At 44.9% G+C, this 21,979-nt stretch overlaps 2 protein-coding genes across 2 annotated transcripts in view; both read left to right on the forward strand.

The window, feature by feature from the left end:
- Positions 1-21,979, forward strand: part of LOC148341716 (uncharacterized) — a 146,665-nt gene that overhangs the window by 55,086 nt on the left and 69,600 nt on the right. The gene's annotated exons all lie outside the window — the stretch shown is intronic.
- LOC148341721 (uncharacterized) lies at positions 4,816-7,687 on the forward strand. The gene is made up of 2 exons (XM_088283618.1): positions 4,816-4,842; positions 6,594-7,687. The coding sequence occupies exons 1-2, from the start codon at positions 4,816-4,818 to the stop codon at positions 7,482-7,484; spliced, it is 918 nt and encodes a 305-aa protein (XP_088139744.1). The 3' UTR covers positions 7,485-7,687.

Consider the following 21,979-nt stretch of genomic DNA (forward strand, 5'->3'; position numbering starts at 1 on the left):
ATCATATTTTATTCAAAATCAAAATTTACATCTTACCACAAAGAGTCAGTTCCTTCAGTTTTTTGTTTTCTTTTTTTTAAGCTTCAAGGATCGCTGCTTTTCTCACCAGCACAATTGTGAATCTTCGCATGCTGTTTAGTGGCGAATTTTTTAGCACAAACGCTGCAACTGAATGGCTTTTCTCCACTGTGCGTTCTTGTGTGGCTTCGTAAATGCGACTTTCGAGAGAACCTCTTGGCACAAACTGAGCAGGAAAAAGGTTTTTCTCCACTATGTGTTCTTGTGTGGCGTCGTAAATGCGACTTTTGAGAGAAACTCTTGGCACAAACTGAGCAGGAAAAAGGTTTTTCTCCAGTGTGTGTTCTTGTGTGCTATTAATCTTGTCTTTTGAGAGAAACCTTTTCCGCAAACTGAGCAGGAAAAATGTTTTTCTCCACTGTGCGTTCTTGTGTGCCTTACAAAATGAGACTTTCGAGAGAAGCTTTTGCCACAAACCGAGCAGGAAAAAGGGTTTTCACCACTGTGTGTTTTTCTGCGCCCTTTTAAAGACAGCTTTGAAGTGAATGAGTCAGTGTGACATGCCCTTTCACCTTTGGCTTGCCCATCATCATCATCATCATTAGTATCATCATTGTCATGAGCGTCTGATAATGTGTCCTCATTATGTACTTGTGATGGCCCCCAGTGGTCTTCATCACCTTCTGTTGTCACGTGATGACTTGAGCTGCTGCTTGGAGGCTCCGCCCCTCTGTTGTCCTCACTCTCATCCTTGTTTTTATCTTCAGTCTTTATATGGACAACGTTCACTGGTGACTTGTTGATCTCCTCCTCCTCCTCCTCCTTTTTGATGTGAGTCAAGTCTGGCTCCTCTTTCACAGAACAGAGATCGTATTCACTGACGTCTGTCGGACACAAAAACACAAACACACATTTGGTTTGGTCAAGTCAAAGCTCATGCGGTGACTTTGTCTTATATTGTTTCTACTGTGCTACCTTGACTTGTGCCTGCCGCATACGGAGCAATGCGTGCGACCCCAACTTGGACCGGACCATGGGGACATTTCACAACATTACGTCCTACGATGTAAATCTCCTTTTAGCAGCACAACAGTGATAAACGAGCATTTAAAAAGTAAGCACATTGCGGCTGGTGCCCGAGTTCATTCCTGACATAGTCACAGACGTTTCTGGAATATGTATTCTAATTCAACTAAGATACACCATAATATTTTAAGAGTTCACTGAATCATTTTGGAACTGCAATGATGGTTAACAGCCATAGGGTGTCAGTAATGAGTAACAAAGTAACACAAGACCTCCCACTGATACATCATGATTGTCATTTGGATAAATTAGCAGGAACTATGAGTTGTGGGGGTGATGCAAACCACCTGGGCCACAGGAACTTTATTACCAGGAACTAAATGTTCCTGGACTTGTTGGTGGAAAAGGGGGTTGTGACGTTCTCCCTTTTTAAGCCCATAGTAAGCCAAAGATGCAGATGCATTCCTTGCAGCATGCGCTTGTTCACTGATGAGATCCGTGCAACCCTGGATGGATGCATTCAATGTATTTTAAATGTTTGGATGAGGTGAAACGATGCACACGTGCACAAAACAGTGCAGGGCCACCCGAGGTTCTTTGACTCTCACCCGACCAAGACAGTACAAAGTTAATAAAGAAGACCAATACGTACTTATTTTTTTTTTTTTTTTTAAACTTAATATTTTGTGTTTTATTCACTAAAATTCATCGACCGCCATTGATGTTTTCGCCGCAGTGTGCACATTTTTTAGAGTCAGGCAGAATTCCTTCCCTAAGTCATTGCTTGAACAAGATATAAAAACCAGAAAATTGAAAATGTAAAATAATCAGTTCAAATTTTATACTGGGAAAACATGGAGTTCCCCCCCCCACTATTGGTTATTCTTTGGCATTTATTTTCTGCACTGATTTAATTTGGCATAAACAAATGTTCAGCAAACCGGCAAGTAAAAGGCAATATTTAAAAATAAAGCGGCAATAACCTTGAACGATTTCCCCAAACAACTTAATGTTGTGATGCATATTTTTAACGATAGAAAGTCGTTCTTTACAAAGCAAATGAGAGTAAGACGTGTACAAACCTGCTTTGAGTGGCACAACACGAGGCTGGTTGAAAACTTCGCCCAGCAGTTGAAGATGTTGCTCGTTCTCTTCTTTTATTCCACAAAGTTCCTCTTTGTACTTGGGTGTCGTTCTTTCACACATATTCAAATGATAATTCCCAAAAATCCGCACTTGATCTCTGCTTGGCGATGAGTCATGTGCCTCTTTTTGTTAGCGGCTAGCTAGCTAACAAGCTAAGCTAACTACGCCGAAAAGCATCAACGCGCGAAGATGAGGTTATCGGGACACAAAGACTTAATGAATTATGTCGTAGTCCTTTAGAGTAGAACTGGACATCCTATGAAAAAATTACAGTCAGTTCCACACTAAATCAGAAGAATTTAGCGGTGGACTGCTTTTGTTCCGGTGTGGACGGGTCGGTGTATGTGGTCGAGGTCCTTCGGAAGCTGCGCGCTTGCTTATGACGTCATGATTTAAGCACGTATTTTTCAAATATATTTCTTTGCCTCTGTGTTTGTTTTTACACCTGATGGTTCTCCTTTAATATATATTCTATGTAATATTTTAATTTGGTTGATAAAAAAAAAATGTAACAAAATAATTAAAATAACGCCACAAAAGCGAGTCAGCTCCGACGTCACTTCCGCCTTTGCCCCGAGAAGCCTTTCCTGCTCCAGCAGTGGGACGTTTACGTTTCTCCTACCGAACTTGCAACAATGCTGTGGTTCACTCGGGCTGCAAGATTGTATGAATATAATGTCTGCATATGCTAGCAGTGTTTAAGTGGGGTTTTCTAAGAAAAATACAAGTCCAGTTTCTTTGCTCTGACCCAACTTGGCCAGCGTTTATTTGCAACAACGTGTCCCTCGAATGCCCTGCAGTCATAACAACAGGCTTACACACTTCCAACTGCCCTGCAGTGCCCCCTACTAGTGCACCTGATAACACAGCATACCATATTGTTACATCCTTTCTCTTTTTGGAAAGCTTGTCCTTTAAATTGGACCTGGTGCTGAACACACATTAACACACACAAGGAAGAAAAAAACATTACAATGTGAACAATGCTGAGACAACAGTTTTTTTTTTTTCTCAGTGACAGATGCAATTTCAACATCCCAAACAAAACAGTGCTCCTCTGTTAGGAAGAATCCCACCCTTTTTTTTTTTTTTTCACAATTACAATTACCCTTAAAAATAAGAATCCCCAAAGCATGTGATTAAGTAGTAAAGTCCTTGTACCGCTGCGGCTTGTGAATAACTCTCCCACTCCTAGTTGTCATCGGCCTATCGCTATCGGACGGAGCGGCTGACTGAGGTTGTATTGGACTCGCTTGGGTGTTTGGTGGATCCTCAGCCTCCATGTCTATTGGCCTCACATGTGGATCTCCCAGAGCGTGCCTGAGGTGTCTACGGTTCCTTCTCAGAACAGCACCTGAATCCAATTCAATGTCATAGGATCTGCAATCAACACAGTTTTTCACTCTGCCCAACCTCCACTTAGTGTGGAGGTGAAAAGGCTGAACCCTAACACAATCGCCAGGTTTTAATGCATCGAGATCCCTAGCAGAGCGGTTGTAATAAGCACACTGGCGGAATTGATTTTTCAGCAGCACTGGCCCTGCTCTAATCACTTTGGGCCGAAGAAGGCTGGGCTTGACTGGGAGCAGTGTCCTTGTACGGCGGCTCAGCAGTCTTTGCGCCGGGCTTGAGTCTAGTCCTTGTGACGGTGTATTGCGGTGATCCAATAACGCAAGATATGGGTCCTGCCCAGCCGCTTTAGCCTTTTGCAAAAGTCTTTTTGCTGTCTTCACGACAGACTCTGCTTTGCCGTTACTCTGAGGGTAACCTGGAGATGATGTCTTGTGCTCGAACTCCCACAGCCGACTGAACCTGTGGAAATCCTCCGATGAGTATTGAGGTCCATTATCTGAAATTACAGTGCTGGGAATGCCATATCTAGCAAAGTGGGCTTTCAGTTTCTTTATCACCGTGGCAGATTTAGTGTCAGGCAAAAAGTCTATTTCCCAATAATTCGAGTAATAGTCCACTGTCACATGGTAGTTCTTGTCCTCAAACTGAAAAATGTCGACGCCCACCTTTGCCCATGGCCTGTTTGGCAAATCATGTGGGTTGAGTGTTTCCTTCTGTTGTCTGTCATCTACTGACCTGCAGATGTCACAACGAGTGATATGTGCTGTAATATGGTCATTCATGCCAATCCAGAAAACGCATTCTCTGGCTCTCCTCAGACATCCTCCGACACCTAGATGAGATGAATGCAGGCGGCTGGTGATGTCCTTCTGGAGTGCGGTAGGTATAACAGCACGTTCACCTTTAAAAACAATGCCATCTTGGTGACTCAGTTTCAGATTCAGATTCAGATTCAGATATACTTTATTGTCATTCTTGTACACATGTATACAGAACGAAATGTCGATACATCTGACCCGTTCACCTTGAAACGAATAGTATGGCCTGATCACCGGCGGTATTGATCTTTTGTCTGATGGCCATCCCTGTTGCATCATCTTAATAAGAGTTTGAAGCGTTCTATCTTCTTCCGTAGCTACTCTAATCCTGCTCAGGCTGTCATTGGAGATAGGTAGGTGCTGTACCATGTTAACAGTTTCTATGTCAGCCTCAACAGAGCCCAGGGGTGAGCATTCTGGGAGATATGCTCTGCTCAACGTGTCTGCTAGTAACATGTCCCTGCCTGGAACATACACTACAGTCAGATCATATTTCTGAATGCGCAGCATCATTCTTTGGAGTCTCTTTGGAGCACTCAACAGAGGTTTCCTCACAATTGTCTCGAGCGGCTTCTGATCGGATTGGACAGTGACCTTACGCCCATACGTGAACTGATGAAATTTCTCTACACTGAAAACCATGGCTAAAAACTCTTTCTCAATCTGAGCATAGCCACGTTCCGTCTGCGTGAGTGCTCTGCTTGCAAAAGCAATGGGCTTGCCTTTCTGCATTAGTGCTGCCCCCAAACCAGTCTCCGATGCATCGCATTGCACCACTAAATCCTCCTCAGGGCAGTATATATAGATATATATAGATATTATATTTCTTTGACTGCATGTTTGTCACCCCTGTGTGTTACATTTGTGTGTTCTGAGTTACTAAATAAAAACAATTACAAAATAATAAAGTATATTTACATCATACTCTGTGTGCCTGTCGAAGAAGTCACGTCAATTGTCGGAGGGAAAACTTGGAAATACTAGATTGAGAAATATTTCACACTATATGCAGACATTATATTCATACAATCTTGCAGCCCGAGTGAACCACAGCATTGTTGTAAGTTCGGTCGGAGAAACGTAAACGTCCCACTGCTGGAGCAGCAGCGGCTTTTCGGGAAATAGGCGGAAGTGACGTCGGAGCTGACTCGCCAATGCGGCGTTAATTTAGTTATTTTGTAAAAACAAAAATATCAACCGAATTAAAATATTATATAAAATATATATTAAAATAGAACGGCCAGGGGTAAAAACAAACACAGAGGCAAAGAAATATATTTGGAAAATACGCGCTTAAAGCATGACGTCATAAGCAAGCGCGCAGCTTCCGAAGGTCTTCGACCACATCCACCGACCCGTCCACACCGGAACAAAAACACCCACCGCTAAATTCTTCTGATTTAGTGTGGAACTGACTGTAATTTTCACACAGGATGTCCAGTGCTACTCTAAAGGACTTCGACATAATTCATTAAGTCTTTGTGTCCCGATAACCTCATCTTCGCGCGTTGATGCTTTTCGGCGTAGTTAGCTTAGCTTGTTAGCTAGCTAGCCGCTAACGAAAAGAGGCACATGACTCATCGCCGAGCAGAGATCGGAATTATTGGAATTATCATTTGAAAATGTGTGCGAGAACGACACGCAAGTGCAAAGAGGACCTTTGTGCAATAAAAGAAGAGAACGAGCAACATCTTCAACTGCTGGACGAAGTTTGCAAGCAGCCTCGTGTTGTGCCACTCAAAGCAGGTTTGTACACGAGTGGGTTGATCTGAATCAGAATGAATTGACCAAACCAAATCTGTGTTCATCTTTTTGTGTCCTGCAGACGTTAGTGAAAAATATTTCTGTTCTGTGAAAGAGGAGCCAGACTTGACTCACATCAAAAAGGAGGAGGAGGAGATTAACCAGTCATCAGTGAACTTTGACCCGATAAAGACTGAAGATGAAAAAAAGGATGAGAATGAGGACAAAAGAGGGGCGGGGCCTCCAAGCAGCAGCTCAAGTCATCACGTGACAACAGAAGGTGATGAATACCACTGGGGACCATCACAAGTACATAATGAGGACACATTATCAGATGACGATGATGATGATGATGGGCAAGCCAAAACTGAAAGGGCATGTCACACTGACTCATTAACCTCAAAGTTGTCTTTAAAACGGCACACAAGAAACCACGGTAAAGAAAAACCTCTATTTTGCTCAATTTGTGACAAAATTTTCTCTCGAAAGTTTCATTTGACAATTCACACAAGAACACACAGTGGAGAAGCATCTTTTCGCTGCTCAGTTTGTAGCAAAAGCTTTTCTTTAAAGTCAAATTTAAAAACACATACACGATTACACACTGGAGAAAAACCTTTTTCCTGCTCAGTTTGTGGTAAAAGCTTCTCTCAAAATTCAAGTTTAACAATCCACACAAGAACGCACAGTGGAGAAAAACCTTTTTCCTGCTCAGTTTGTGGAAAATGCTTCTCTGTAAAGTCAACGTTAACAAGCCACACAAGAACTCACAGTGGAGAAAAACCTTTTTCCTGCTCAGTTTGTGGCAAAAGCTTTTCTGGAAAGTCAAATTTAACAAGTCACATAAAAACACACACTGGAGAAAAACATTTTTCCTGCTCAGTTTGTGGAAAATGCTTCTCTCAAAAGTCAAGTTTAACAGAACATATAAGAACGCACTGTGGAGAAAAAACCTTCGCCTGCTCAGTTTGTGGCAAAGGATTCTCTCTAAAATCAACTTTAACAAAACATAGAAGAATACACAGTGGAGAAAATCCTTTTTCCTGCTCAGTTTGCGGAAAATATTTCTCTCAAAAGTTAAGTTTAACATATCACACAAGAACACACAACGGAGAAAAACCTTTTTCCTGCTTAGTTTGTGGCAAAAGTTTCTCTGATAAGTCAAATTTAACAAAACACACAAGGACACATAGTGGAGAAAAACCTTTTTCATGCTCAGTTTGTGGCAAGAGTTTCTCTCAAAAGTCGCATTTAACGAGCCATACAAGAACACACAGTCGAGACAAGCCATTCAGTTGCAGCGTTTGTGCTAAAAAATTCTCCACTAAACATAGTACTGAGAGACACAATTGTGTTGGTGAAAAAAGCAGCGATGCTTGAAGCTTAAAAAATGACAAAAAAAACTGAAGGAACCGACTCTTTGTGGTAAGACGTGAATGTGATTTTCAATAAAATATGATGAAATTGAATTTTGCAAAGATCTTTTATTGACACAAAGCCAATGTGATCAGTGCCAGAATAACCATTGTCTCTGAGTGATGATGAGTTTTTTTGTGTGTTAACATCAATCATTATAAATGAAATTAATTGCCTTTGCCTAGAACAACATTTGTTAACGTTATGCTTTTCAGTTGTCTTTTTAATCGTAGTTAATGGAAAAGGTGTGAGAAGAAACAGTGCTTATGAAATCGTTGCCTTCCACATTCATCAATAAAATCACTTGTTCCACTTGCTCAACTGGCCTTCATTACGCTGTGTGAAAAGGTGAAAAACTGAAGTAGAAGTTGAACGATAAAAAGAGCCAGAAGGAGAAACGCAAATAGTCTCAGTTTCTCTCAAAGTTTTTGGAATGGCAGGAGTGTAGCCACACCGGTCCAGCAAAAAGGCCACGATTCAGACTGATATCCAGATTTTCCTTTTTTATTTCTCCTTTTCCTCTGACGGCGTTCGGAAATTCCGGAGCCCCTTAGGGGACATGGAAGAAAAAAAAACAACAACAAATCTTTGCTTTCCCTTGCAAAGATTGCGTTCCCTCGCAAATGCAAAGTTGTTTTTTTTTTTTGAGTGAATGTTCGTTTATTTATTTTTTCAATACGTGTTTATGTACTTCCGGGTCAGTTTGGCTTGCCTAGCCTCTGATGCGCGGCTGTTTGAGAGACGACAGTACGTCAGATGCGGCAATAATCTTAGAGGGGGACTGGAAACGTTTCTTGCGGTCAAGAGATGTCCCTCACGGTGACATTCTGCACATGAAAAGCGACAAGGTACATACAATTCACTCGAACGCACATGTCAAACTCAAGGCCCGGGGGCCAGATCTGGCCCGCAACCTCATTTTATGTGGCCCGCGAAGGGCAAATCATCTGCATCAACTTCCTGTTTCTATCATATTTTCTTCACTTTTAACAACACTGAGATATGAGATATTGCCATTTATTTGTTAGCACTCCTCCCCTTTTAAAATAAATGGAAAAATTGTTGAACAATTACTTACGAGCTTCTGATTTCAAAACTGGCTTTCCATTCAATTTATATGGGTTCACAGTCCTCTGAGGGAAACCACAACTACGATGTGGCCCGTCCACAAAAATGAGTTTGACACCCCTGTTCTAACGAAATAACCTTAATAATAGCAATATGGGTCCCTACTGTTAATGTTTTTGCATAATACTAGCGTGCAAATTGTTTACCTTTTGAGTGGCTAGAAAAGTATTGCTTTTATGTTTTCAATTTGTAGTTCATTTAAATCCTGTTATTGCATTCAAATTACTGTGAAGTGTAACGTTAAATATTTTTCTAAATGTTTTTTGTAAAACGCAACTTTAGTTTCGTTATGGAGCAGTGTAGTTCGTACCCGGAAATGACGTCTTCAAATCGGATGTCGCAGAGGCAGGAAGTATAATAATAGATCACCAATAAGAGAGAAATGTGATGAAAATGAAGTCCAATCGAGCACAATCTGCATACATCTTTTGCCTTATCGAAGCCGGACCGAGAACTTACATTGTGGAAACAAAGTATGGACAAAGAGTGAGGAGGAACAGGAGTCTTCTGAAGGTTCCCGGGAACTGTAAGAAATCTTCTGATGCGGCTGAGGCTGCAAAGCAGGTGGATACATCGAAGGAGCACAGACCAAAACCACCAGCAATTTCTGGGATGACTGAACCTCCTCGAAGATCAACAAGAGTTGGACGACAACCGGACAGGCTGATTGAAAATGTTTTATGTTGTGTGATTGTTGCTAAAATTGTTGTAGAGCTGCTTGTTGTCATAAAAATGTGTGGATATTGATAAGAAGTGAAAATAATTGATAACAAAACAAAATAATAATAATAATAAACAATAATAATAATAAAAAAAGGCATAGGCATTGTTTAACGTTTGAAAGGGAGATGTAATGATAGCAGTTATATCATTGGCCACTAGTTGGCAGTATTGCCTGACGTGTGTTTTGGTTACCAGACGAACAAGTGTGTACGCACATAGACGAGAATGCAAGTCAATAAATAGACACAAGCTTGCAGCGTCACGTTGCCTGCGTGACTTCTTAAGATAGAAGACGGAACATTACAGTAACCATTAAAAAAACGTAAAGTAACCATAAAATTATTTAAAAAAACGTATCGTAAACATACTAAAGCTGTTGCTTTATGTTATTTACAAAGAATTTTTGTTTAAAATCCCCCTCGCTCTTCTTCTTGTCATTTCTATATTATGTACGTATTAATAACTGTTTGGTTTGCTAATGTGAATAATGTTTTTTTTTTTTTTACAAAAAAACGTATGAGTAAATATTTATCATCTCATCAATAATTGCACAACAGAGTACTGAGTTTCGAGATCCTCACAATAGTAGTTCTCAAAATCATATTATTTCTTATGAATTTAGCTTAGTTAAGGGATATTTTATTGACAATCTAACATCAATTTACAAATATATATATATATGTATAGCGTTTTTGACCGAAAGTTGTTGTTATTGTACCTTGTGACGCGCCACTTTCGTTTCCTTCTTGAAGGATGCCGTTTCAAGGCTTATGTGGCTCATAAGCCACTTACATTGGCAATGTCGAAGGTTACTGAACTCTGGTCGGCCCGCCAGCAACCGCACTTAGCGGCCATTTCTGAGTTTACAACAGACATTGGGCACGTGGCTGGTAAATGTAAGCCTGTAGCTGAGTGATTATCGCGCGCCATCATATGTCCAGTCCAGATCCGGGTTGATTTTTCAGAAATGGCTGCCGACCAGTCCGATGATCATGACACCCGCAACCTCAAGACGGTGAGTACGGCTCTTAAACTTGAAGTAGTGATGCGTGGCGGCGGCCTTGCTGTCCTCTGTGTGGCAGACATTAGGACTATGCCTCTCACCCAGCAGGCATAGTTCTTGGGGGCGTGTTCATGAAAATGTTTTTTGGTGCAAATTTATGATTGTGCATTATTCTCTTGTTGCTAGTCTTCAAATAAATGCCAGTTTCCAGTCAGACGTGTGTGTTCATTCCGACTGCCACATAGTAACCATAAATTAAAAAAAAAAAATGTCGTGTATACATACTAAAGCTGTTGCTTTGTAATTTATGTAGAATTTTTGTTTAAAATCGCCCTGGCTCTTCTTTTTGTCTTTTCTATATTTTGTACGTATTAATAACTGTGTTTGGTTTGTTAATGTTCATAAAGTTTTTTCCTTTAAACAAATATTAGTAAATATTTATCATCTCATCAATATTTGGACAACAGAGTACTGAGTTTCGAGATGCTTACGATATTCGTTCTCAAAATTATATTTCTTATCAATTTAGCTTAGTTAAGGGATATTTTATTGACAATCTAACATCACGATACAAAGACAGAAGAAAATGGTGGTGGGGGGCGCGAATCTTTTTCTTCTGGGTAGGGGCGGGCGTGAAATAATTGAGAAGCACTGCTAGTATATGCAGACATTTTATTCATAGAATCTTGCAGCCCAATTGAACCACAGCATTGTTGCAAGTTCGGGAGGAGAAACGTAACCTTCCCACTGCTGTTCCAGCAGCGGCTTCTCGGGGCATAGGCGGAAGTGACGTCAGAGCTGACTCGCCAATGTGGCGTTAATTTAGTTTTTTTTTATCAACCGAATTAAAATATTATATAAAATATATATTCAAATAGACCAGCCAGGGTTAAAAAACAAACGCAGAGGCAAAGAAATATATTTGAAAAATACGTGCTTAAAGCATGACGTCATTAGAAAGCGCGCAGCTTCCGAAGGACCTCGACCACATGCACCGACCCGTCCACACCGAAATAAAAACAAACACCGCTAAATTCTTCTGATTTAGTGTGGAACTGACTGTAATTTTCTCACAGGATTTCCAGTGCTACTCCAAAGGACTACGACATAATTCATTAAGTCTTTGTGTCCGATAACCTCATCTTCGCGCGTTGATGCTTTTCGGTGTAGTTAGCTTAGCTTGTTAGCTAGCTAGCTGCTAACGACTCATCGCCAAGCAGAGATCAAGTGCAGATTTTTTTGAGTTATCATTTGAAAATGTGTGAAAGAACGACACCCAAGTACAAAGAGGAACTTTGTGGAATAAAAGAAGAGAACGAGCAACATCTTCAACTGCTGGACGAAGGTTGCAAGCAGCCTCGTGTTGTGCTACACAAAGCAGGTTTGTACACGTTTTACTCTCATTTGCTTTGTCACGAACGACTTTCTATCGTTAAAAATATGCATCACAACATTAAGTTGTTTGGGGAAATGCGTTCAATGTTATTGCCGTTTTATTTTTAAATATTGCTTGTCGGTTTGCTAAACATTTGTTTATTCCAAATAAAATCAGTGCAGAAAATAAATGCCAAAGAATAACCAATAGTGGGGGGTGAACTCCATGTTTTCCCAGTATAAAATTTGTACTGATTATTTTACATTTTCAATTTTCTGGTTTTTATATCTTGTTCAAGCAATTTCTTACGGAAGGAATTCTGCCTAACTCTACAAAATGTGCACACTGCGGCGAAAACATCAATGGCGGTTGATCAATTTTAGTGGATAAAACACAAAATATTAAGTTTTTTTTAAAAAATCAAGTACGTATTGGTCTTATTTATTTATGAACTTTGTACTGGCTTGGTCGGGTGAGAGTCAATGAACCTCGGGTGGCCCTGCACTGTTTTGTGCACGTGTGCATAGTTTCATCTCATCCAAACATTTAAAATACATTTAATGCATCCATCCGGAGTTGCACGGATCTCATCAGTGAACAAGCACATGCTGCAAGAAATGCATCTGCATCTTTGGCCTACTATGGGCTTAAAAAGCGATACCGTCACAACCCCCTTTTCTACAAACAAGTCCAGGAACATTTAGTTCCTCGTAAAAAAATTCCTGTGGCCCAGGTGGTTTGCATCTCCACCGCAACTCATAGTTCCTGGTAATTTTTGCAAATGAAAATGACGACGGAACAATCGGAGTTGTTGAGTTTCTTTGTCACTCATTACTGACACCCTATGGCTGTTATACATCATAGCAGTTACAAAATAATTCAGTGAACTCTAATAATATTATGGTGTATCTTAGTCTAATTTGAATACATATTGGATAACTTTAAAATATACAGTCATTATTCAAATATGTCAACATGAAAGTCAGAGTGAAAGTGTTGTTGCTGAATGCTTATGTGTAAGAACTTTTACTCTTCAAACGTAATTTTGTTTTAAAATTTATTTAGAAACAGAAATTTTATTAAAAAAAATAAAATAAAAAGGGGAATGTTGGAACGTACTAGCAGGCTAAATGTCATTTTGGGAAAAACAAAACAAAACAAACGTAAATCATGCAATAAATAGCCACTCTGATTCCAGGGCCCCTTTAATTCTTTTAGGCATACAGATTAGAATGGAAGCAAAAAGTACCCACGGTGAAACTATCTCTCAATGCAAAATGAAAAACTTGTAAACATATTTAACTTGAAGGATTCCTATTTTATCGATGTCATTATGTTGCGATGGCCCCCAGTGGTCTGCATCAATATGTTAGGGTCCCACAACAGGTGTTCCATCAGACGCACACAATAGTGTGTGCTAACTTCAGCTCGCTTCCAGAAACGTCTGTGACTAATTCAGGAATGAAATCGGGCATCAGCCGCAACGTGCTTCCTTTTTAAATGCTCGTTTATCACTGTTGTTGTGCTGCGAAAGGGAGGTTTACATCGTAGGATGTAATTTTGTGAAATGCCCCCATTGTGCCGGAGCTTAGAGGACTGTATGTGTTTCACCTTAGGGGTGTTGCGGATGCCTTTACTACTTACTAGAATCTCCCAAATTACTCAAACCGAATTAACTCAATCCAACTGTGGTGTAGAGAGAGCAAGAGGAAACCAGATTCAACACTTAACACAATTTATTACAACCAAATAATTGAACAATCTTCACTTTATATGACTAAATATAGCAACATAAATTTAGTTGGGCGCCCAAATTAATATTACTAAATGTTCTGGCCAACGTTGCCGCGGTTACTTATATTGAGGAGGAGAAACTGCTCCTCCGCTGGCGAGTGAGCGAGTGCACCTGCTTGTCGAATGGTCGGGAGGAGTCCAAATGGCGAGGGTGGGTGGCTGCCGCGATGACGGTGGATCCGGAAGACGCTGCCCAGTCCAGTTAATGCTCACAGTCCACCGCTGTTGACTGCGACACACCGCTAATGGCTTCGGGTGTCCTCTCTTCTCCGTCGTGTGAGCCAGCCTAGCTTGCCAACTCACGCTCGATGTCTCGACCGGCTGCCGTGCTGAGAACGCGCTTTCTCCTCTCGAAGCGTGTTCACAGTCTGCTGATTGCGGTCACACACTCGCCGTGGTCTCGCCGACCAACTCCTCACTTAAACTTTATCCGTGGCGTCTCACTCAACTTCTCCGTATTCGTAAAATGTCTCTCAAAAGTTTAACTCGCCGCGCGCGCAGTAACATTCTGTGCACTGTACACTCTCGCGAGACATACGGAAACACAATCACAGTAAACTGCCGCAAAACAAACTAGTGCCTATTTAAACAGGTGAATTAAAGGCAGTAAACAAAATACAGGAAATTATATTAAACAAACTCCCATATATTAAACAAACATGCCCTCTTAACCCCTTACAAATCGCAGACCCTTCAGTACAGCCGCCCCCTGATTTGCGGCGCAAATCAGCAACTCCTAAATGAGGGTCTGCAGTCGAGTTGTCAGTCAGTCAAGTCAGGCGCGTCAGAGTCAGAGTAATGGGGTAGCTGGATGAGACGTGCCACTGGTCTGTGGTAAGTTCTTCCTCCAATGTCTACGACCGCTGAGCGTACTCTCCCGTCGTCGCCTTTCATTACTTTCTTCACCCGTCCGATGAGCCAGCGAGCACGGGGGAGTGCCTGATCCACGAGCATGACCGGGGTTCCTGGTTCTAGGTTGCCTCTTTCCTTGAGCCACTTGCGACGGCCTTGCAGTGATGGGAGATACTCCGTAGTGAACCTCTTCCAAAATTGGTCGGCTAAGGCCTGACTATACCTCCATTGTCTCCTGCCGATGATCTCAGTGGAGGCATAGACCGCAAGGGGGAGGGCTGCGTCTCGCCGCCCCATCAGAAGGCTGTTTGGGGTTATGGGGTCGAGATCGGCCACATCGCTGCTGACGTACCCCAGTGGCTTGGAGTTCAGTATTGCTTCGATTTCTACCAGCACGGTGTTGAAGACTTCTGATTTGGGAACCTGAGCTCCGAGCACAGCGTTGAGGGCAGACTTTACGGACCTAACTTCTCTCTCCCACGCCCCACCAAAGTGGGGTGCATTTGGAGGGTTGTAACAGAAATTGACCTGCTGGCTGGCCAACTCCTTCTTCAACTCCTCACTCATCTGGTTGTAGCTCTTGAGGAGCTCAGCTTCTCCTCCACGGAAATTCGTTCCGTGATCAGACCAGAGGGTATGGGGTCGCCCTCTCCTTCCAGTGAATCGACGAAACGACTGGAGGAAACTGTCTGCTGTCATTTCAGCTAACACCTCGAGATGGACAGCTCTCGTGGTGAGGCTTTTGAAAACGATTCCCCATCTTTTAGCAGTTCCTCTCCCAACTTCCGCTCTGACGGAAAATGGCCCGAAACAGTCCATGCCCGTGTTGTAGAAGGGCGCTTCATGGAGGCGGAGGCGGCACGGTGGAAGGTCAGCCATCCGTGGCATGATAGGCTGAGCTCTCAGCTTCTGGCAGCCTGTACATGACCGTTGGTATCGTCGCACAGCCTCCCGGCCACGAAGAATCCAAAACCTCCTCCTGATCTCAGCAAAGAGCCGCTCTGCTCCAGGATGAAACAGCTTGGTGTCATAGTGGCGGATCACCAGGTGGGTCACTGGATGTTTCGAAGGGAGTAGGATGGGGTGTTTACTGTCCTCTGTGAGGCCCTGAGCCCGTCGCAGACGGCCTCCGACACGTATAACGCCGTCATTGTCTAGCTCAGGGGCCAGTAGTCTCAGCTTACTATCTCGTGGGAGCTCTACTTTGCGTTCGAGGCATGCCATCTCAATCGAGAAAACTTCCCGTTGCACCCTCTGCAGCAACATAATCTCGGCGGCGGCGTAGTCGTCCGCGCTGAGTGGGGTTGCGTCTCCCATGTCTGGGTTCCTATGGTGGAAGGTGCGTTCTTGGAGCTCCTCTAAGGTATGGCAGTCTTCAACCTTTGGACCATCGGTTGGAGTGTCTTGGAGTCCGGTGAGACCACAGAAGATGGGTTTCTTTAATTCCGCCTCGACCTCTGCGGTATCCGGATTTGGGGGAGGAGGCCACTCGCTTTCTGGCTCTCGGAGGAAATCCGGTCCTCGGTGGAAGATGTTGGGACAGGCCAATTGCTCGAGAGTTGCACCTCTGGTGATGAGGTCCGCCGGGTTCACATTGGTTCCAACATAACGCCAGCAGCTGGTGCCCACAAGTTCTTGGATCTCCGTCACGCGAGTCCCTACAAAGACTTTATATTTACATGAGGTCGACTGAATCCAGTGGATGACGGTTGTGGAATCGGACCACATCCAAACCTCATACAGTGGCAGGTGAAGCTCGTCCTTTAGCAATTTTCCCATCTGAGCTCCACTTAGAGCAGCGCAGAGCTCCAGTCTGGGGATTGATTGTTGCCTTTTGGGCGCAACTCTTGAGCGCGCGAGAATGAAGGAGACGTGAACTGTACCATCAGGCTCTTCCACGCGCAGATATGCCACGGCACCGTATGCCATCTCGGATGCATCACAGAACACGTGGAGGGAGATCTTGCTGCTGGTCAGACTCACGCTCTGTGGAAAGTAGCTCCTGGTAAACTCAATCCGTTGGAGGGTGGGGAGCTCTTCCGCCCATTCCTTCCACTTCGCCCCAAGCGGTTCAGGTAGGGGGTCATCCCATCCCCTCTTCTCTGTCCAAAGCTCTCTGACCAGAATCTTGGCACGGGTTGTGTAGGGGTTGATGTGACCTAACGGGTCATATTGACTTGCCAGTGTACTATAGATTGACCTCATGGTGACGTAGTGACGAGGTTCGATCTTCTTGAGTCGGTAGCACAGGGTGTCGGATTTGAAGCGCCATAGGAGACCCAGCGTCATCTCTTGGGCATTGTCACTGGACTGAGACACCCATGTCTCACTACTGTCGGACTTCGCTTCTTCTGGGAGGTCTCGGATGACCTCAGGGTCATTACTGGCCCACTGGCGGACATCAAAGCCAGCAGTGGCCAGGAAGGTGCGCAGTTCATGCACCAGCTGGCGGGCCTCTTCTGCAGTCTCCACGCTATGGAGGCAGTTATCCACATAAAAGCTGTGGTGGACAACATCTGAGACCCCAGGGGGTGCGGTGCTGCTGTCGACGTGACGCTACAGGGCATAGGTGGCGCAACATGGGCTACAGGTTGTCCCGAAGGGCAGCACCTCCCATTGATAGATGGACGGTTCTGAGTCGTCCGGGTTTGTTCTCCACAGGAACCTCATGAGTGGTTTGTCTTCGTCGAGCAGACAGACCTGGTGAAACATACGCTTTATGTCACCACTGACTGCGGTCTTGTGCCTTCGGAAGCGCACCATGACGCCAAGGAGAGGAGGGGTTAGAGTAGGGCCGGGCAGGAGGTGGAGATTCAGGTTTTGCTGGCGTACTTGGAAGCTGCAGTTGAAAACCACTCTGTTCTTTCCATTGTGTTCAACATTGTGGTGGGGAAGGTACCATGACTCAGCACTCCTTTCTGCCTCAGTAGGTTCCAACTTTCTGACCAGTCCCGACTCAATGAGTTTGTGCATCTCCTCAGCATAGGCGGTAGCTGTGTCAGGGTCCCTTTTTAGTCTTCGTTCGGTGCTAAGCAGGCACGGCATTACTATGCTGGGAGGAACCTTGAAGATTGGCATGGGCTCTCTTCTCAAGAGCGGCGTAGCAAATCTCAGGACACCACGCACACAAACACGCTTGGTTTTCGATTGGAGAAGATCCATAGCGCTCTTGTCTTCCTTGAAGCGAGTGTGCATTTTCTCATTCTTGTATGGAGTGACGTCCATCTGCCACAATTTCTGGACGTTCTCCAGCAGTGCCCCGTCTTCATGTCTGGCTCCTATGTAGAGGCAGTGGGTTTGACGGGTCTTCCTATTTTTCAGGCTGATGGGACCCTGGAGTGTCTAACCCAAGGGGGTCTGCAGAGCAACTGGACATCCAGGTGGACCCTTAATGATGTGCTTGGGTAATGTGAGATGCACGTTATCAGAGCCGAGCAGGAGGGTGGGCTTCACCTCTTTTGTAGAGTCAATCCCCAGGTTACAGAGATGAGGGTACCTCTTCATTAGGACCTCCATGGGGTAGCCGTACTGGGAGAGGCACAACTGGGCTGCAGTAAACACGTGACTCACTTTGTAGGCATCCTTCGGTCGTCCGACCGGTGAGATGGTAAGGGACACACTCTCTCCACTAATGGTTGTGTGCCCTGGTTGGACGGTGAGGAGACCCATCTCCTCTGTTTGGCCCCTGAGTCCTAACGCGATGGCAGCCTCATGCATTAGCAGAGTGCGCTCTGAGCCATCATCAATAATCGCGTAGGTCTCCAGGGTCTTGTCACGGTGTCGAATGACCACTGGCACCATTTTCAACAGCACGCGGGGATTGTAACCCCTGGTGGGGCCCACATAGTAGGTGCGGATCCCTTCTGGTGGCTCACTTTGGGCTTCCACGACGTCAGGGTTAGCTTTGACTTCTCTGATGTTGAGGTCGTGGAGGGCTGTGAGGTGGGTCTTTCCACATCCGGTCCGTCTGCTGGGTCCCTTCAGGGTGCAGTCCTTCGCAAGGTGTTCACGGGCGCACTTCCAGCACCGTTTATTGTCTAATATCCACTGTTTCTTCTCCTCCGTAGTCTTCTCCTTGAATACGGGACAGTTGTCTAGCCAGTGGGTCTCGGTACAGCACTGACACTGGGGAGGAGGTTTCTTCCCTCCTTTCTTTGAGGAGCCACCCTGTTTTGCTTTCAAGGGCTCTTGTTGCACCTTAACTGGGGTTTCAGCGATGGTCGTTAGTACGTGGGTGGATCGTCCCCTTTTGCTTGAGTTTCGGTCAGACTTGTCTCGTCCACTGCACTTCTCAACTTCACGCTTGGGGAGGCGGATGTGCCTCATCTCAGATTTCAGGAAGTCAGAGAACTCTACTAGGTTAGAGAGTGGTTGGTTGGGGTAGAGACGTTCATGTTCCCGCCGGAACCTTTCTTCCCTCTCCTTTGGAATCTTCCTCACAAAGCGTTCAACATTGCAGCCTGCATGTAGTTCTCTATGACCAGCGGCTCCCTGGAACTTCAGCATGCTCACCAGAGCCTGTATCTTCAGGGAGTATGCGTCCAGGGCCTGGTCATCCTTAATGTCTGCCATTTCTCCCAGCTCATAGAGCTCATCCAATATGTGGTCCCACGGGCGTCCCCAACGCTCGTCTAGAGCCTGAATGGAGGAAGTGTAGGGAGTGGGGGAGTAGGCATTGGCTGTGCAAATGAGCTTCGCTGCTGGTAACTTGCATTGCATGGACAGCTCAAGGAACTTCTGCTGCTCACTGTGGTTGGCGCCACCCAAGAGGAACTCAAGGCACATTCTCATGTCGTGATACTGGCTTCTAGAATCATCTTTAAAGAATGGGATGGCGCTCCCTGGAGGGCGTTGTGGGAGTGGGTCATAACTGAGGGCCACTGGGGGATTGAGCTGGCCAGAGTTCTGATGAGGATCTACTGGTGGTGAGGAGGGGATAGCACCGTGACTTGATGCCTGACACGCTTCTCGCAGGTGAACCAGTCGGCTTTCTAGGTCTTCTGAGTCAACCTGGACCTTTGTTAGGGGTCTGTGAGTCCTCACAGGCAACTCCTCTCTTCTATGCTGGCAGCGCGTGGGTGAGTTATCCCTGCTGGATGCTCTTGACGTTTGCCTGGAGGTAGAAGCAAATTGTAGTTGTGCGGCTGCGAGCCGAGTGTTCTCCAAGGTTTGGGCTGCTGCTTGATCGCGCTCCCTCTCCAATGCTTCCGCAGCTCTCCTTTCTCGATCGAGTGCATCCTGCCTGAATCGCTCCTCTCTTATGAGTGCGTCTGCCCGTTGTTGTTGCAGGAGTTGGGCTAGGAGTTTCGAGCCTGTGCTTCGAATACTTGATTTGCTTGAGTGATGGCTGCCACGGCTTCGTTGGGATGAGCAGGAACCTCTGCTGGGGGGCCTACCATTTTTGTGGGTGTCTTGGAAGAACTCGCCTGGTTGGAAGTGATTGAAATCTTCCCCTTTGTGTGGCTTTACACAGTGAGATGGGTTGGATGATTGGCTGGATTCTGAATCGGTGTCTTCTGAGTCACTCTCCTCCCTTTCTTCCTTCCTAGACCTACTTTCAGTAGAGGTTAGTCTGGGGTTACTAGTCTGGCCTGCCATCTTTTGTTGCCCATCCTCTTCAGGCAGCAGGGAAGCGTCAGCTAATTTTGCATTAGTAGTCGTATCTGCCTGCGGTGAGGCTGTAGCACCCTCTACTAACTGGGGTGTGTCTACAGTCGGTGTGGTATTAAAGTCCACTACTGTCTGGTCAGCTGGTGTGTTTAGCACATGCCGATTGCTGTCTGGTGTACTAATGACATAGTCATCTAGTCTCAAGGGCTTTCTACGCTCTCTAACAGCACGTGTCTTCACTTCAGCAGGGTAAATAAGACTTTTTGCTGGAGACCTTTCGCTCTCTCTAGACATCCTTAAGTCTGATCGAATCCGGCTCGAAGGACCAGATTTTGTGCCGGAGCTTAGAGGACTGTATGTGTTTCACCTTAGGGGTGTTGCGGATGCCTTTACTACTTGCTCGAATCTACCAAATTACTCAAACCGAATTAACTCAATCCAACTGTGGTGTAGAGAGAGCAAGAGGAAACCAGATTCAACACTTTACACAATTTATTACAACCAAATAATTGAAAAATCTTCACTTTATATGACTAAATATAGCAACATAAATTTAGTTGGGCGCCCAAATTAATGTTACTGAATGTTCTGGCCAACGTTGCCGCGGTTACTGATATTGAGGAGGAGAAACTGCTCCTCCGCTGGCGAGTGAGCGAGTGCACCTGCTTGTCGAATGGCCGGGAGGAGTCCAAATGGCGAGGGTGGGTGGCTGCCGCGATGACGGTGGATCCGGAAGACGCTGCCCAGTCCAGTTAATGCTCACAGTCCACCGCTGTTGACTGCGACACACCGCTAATGACTTCGGGTGTCCTCTCTTCTCCGTCGTGTGAGCCAGCCTAGCTTGCCAACTCACGCTCGATGTCTCGACCGGCTGCCGTGCTGAGAACGCGCCTTCTCCTCTCGAAGCGTGTTCACGGTCTCCTGATTGCGGTCACACACTCGCCGTGGTCTCGCCGACCAACTCCTCACTTAAACTTTATCCGTGGCGACTCACTCAACTTCTCCGTATTCGTAAAATGTCTTTCAAAGGTTTTTACTCGCCGCGCGCGCAGTAACATTCTGTGCACTGTACACTCTCGCGAGACATACGGAAACACAATCACAGTAAACTGCCGCAAAACAAACTAGTGCCTATTTAAACAGGTGAATTAAAGGCAGTAAACAAAATACAGGAAATTATATTAAACAAACATGCCCTCTTAATCCCTTACAAATCGCAGACCCTTCAGTACACAAACAATATACAGAAACACACTTACGCACCACTGAGTGAGTGTTGGACGGTATAGCTTCTCTTGAAAGGTCCGACTTGAAAATGTCCTTTCAAGTGTATCTGCAATTAAATCCACAGGACCTTTTCAAACTTGTCTTTATCTTCGGGTTCATCATAAACAAAGGTGTTTAATACCTCGATGGCCTCGGTTCCGGCATTGGTTCGCAAAAGGGCTATTTTTCTTTCGTCTGCTCTGTTTCCGACTCCCACGGCGGCAAGGTAGAGCAGGAATTGTTGCTTGAAAGCCCGCCAACTCGCGTCCACATTTCCCGTCATTTTCAGCGCTTCTGGTGGCCTTAAGCAGTCCATCTCGCATCAGTCCTTTTCTTGACCCGCGACCTGGTACCATGTAATATTCTGTCTTCTATCTTAAGAAGTCACACAGGTAACGTAATGCTGCAAGCTTGTGTGTCTTCATTTACTGACTTGCATTCTCGTCTATGTGCAGACACACTTGTTCGTCTGGTAACCAAACACACATCGGGCAATACTGCAATACTCACTAATAGTGACAGCAAAGGGAAGACAACACAAATTAACATTAACAATTGTGCCAAGTGGACTGGAGTCAATCCTTTGGGACAAGACATCTGAAGATGTAAGGAGTGTCTTCCCGGGGGCGCCGGGAAGACAGGGGTGGACTCCAGAAACGCAGACTCAGAGAAGGAATATGAGTAGGCAAGGAATTTATTATTCCGGCC

The sequence above is a fragment of the Idiotropiscis lumnitzeri genome, chromosome 2, assembly GCF_059441095.1.
Source record: "Idiotropiscis lumnitzeri isolate Australia: NSW breed Sydney's pygmy pipehorse chromosome 2, RoL_Ilum_1.0, whole genome shotgun sequence".
Classification (NCBI taxonomy): Eukaryota; Metazoa; Chordata; class Actinopteri; order Syngnathiformes; family Syngnathidae; genus Idiotropiscis; species Idiotropiscis lumnitzeri.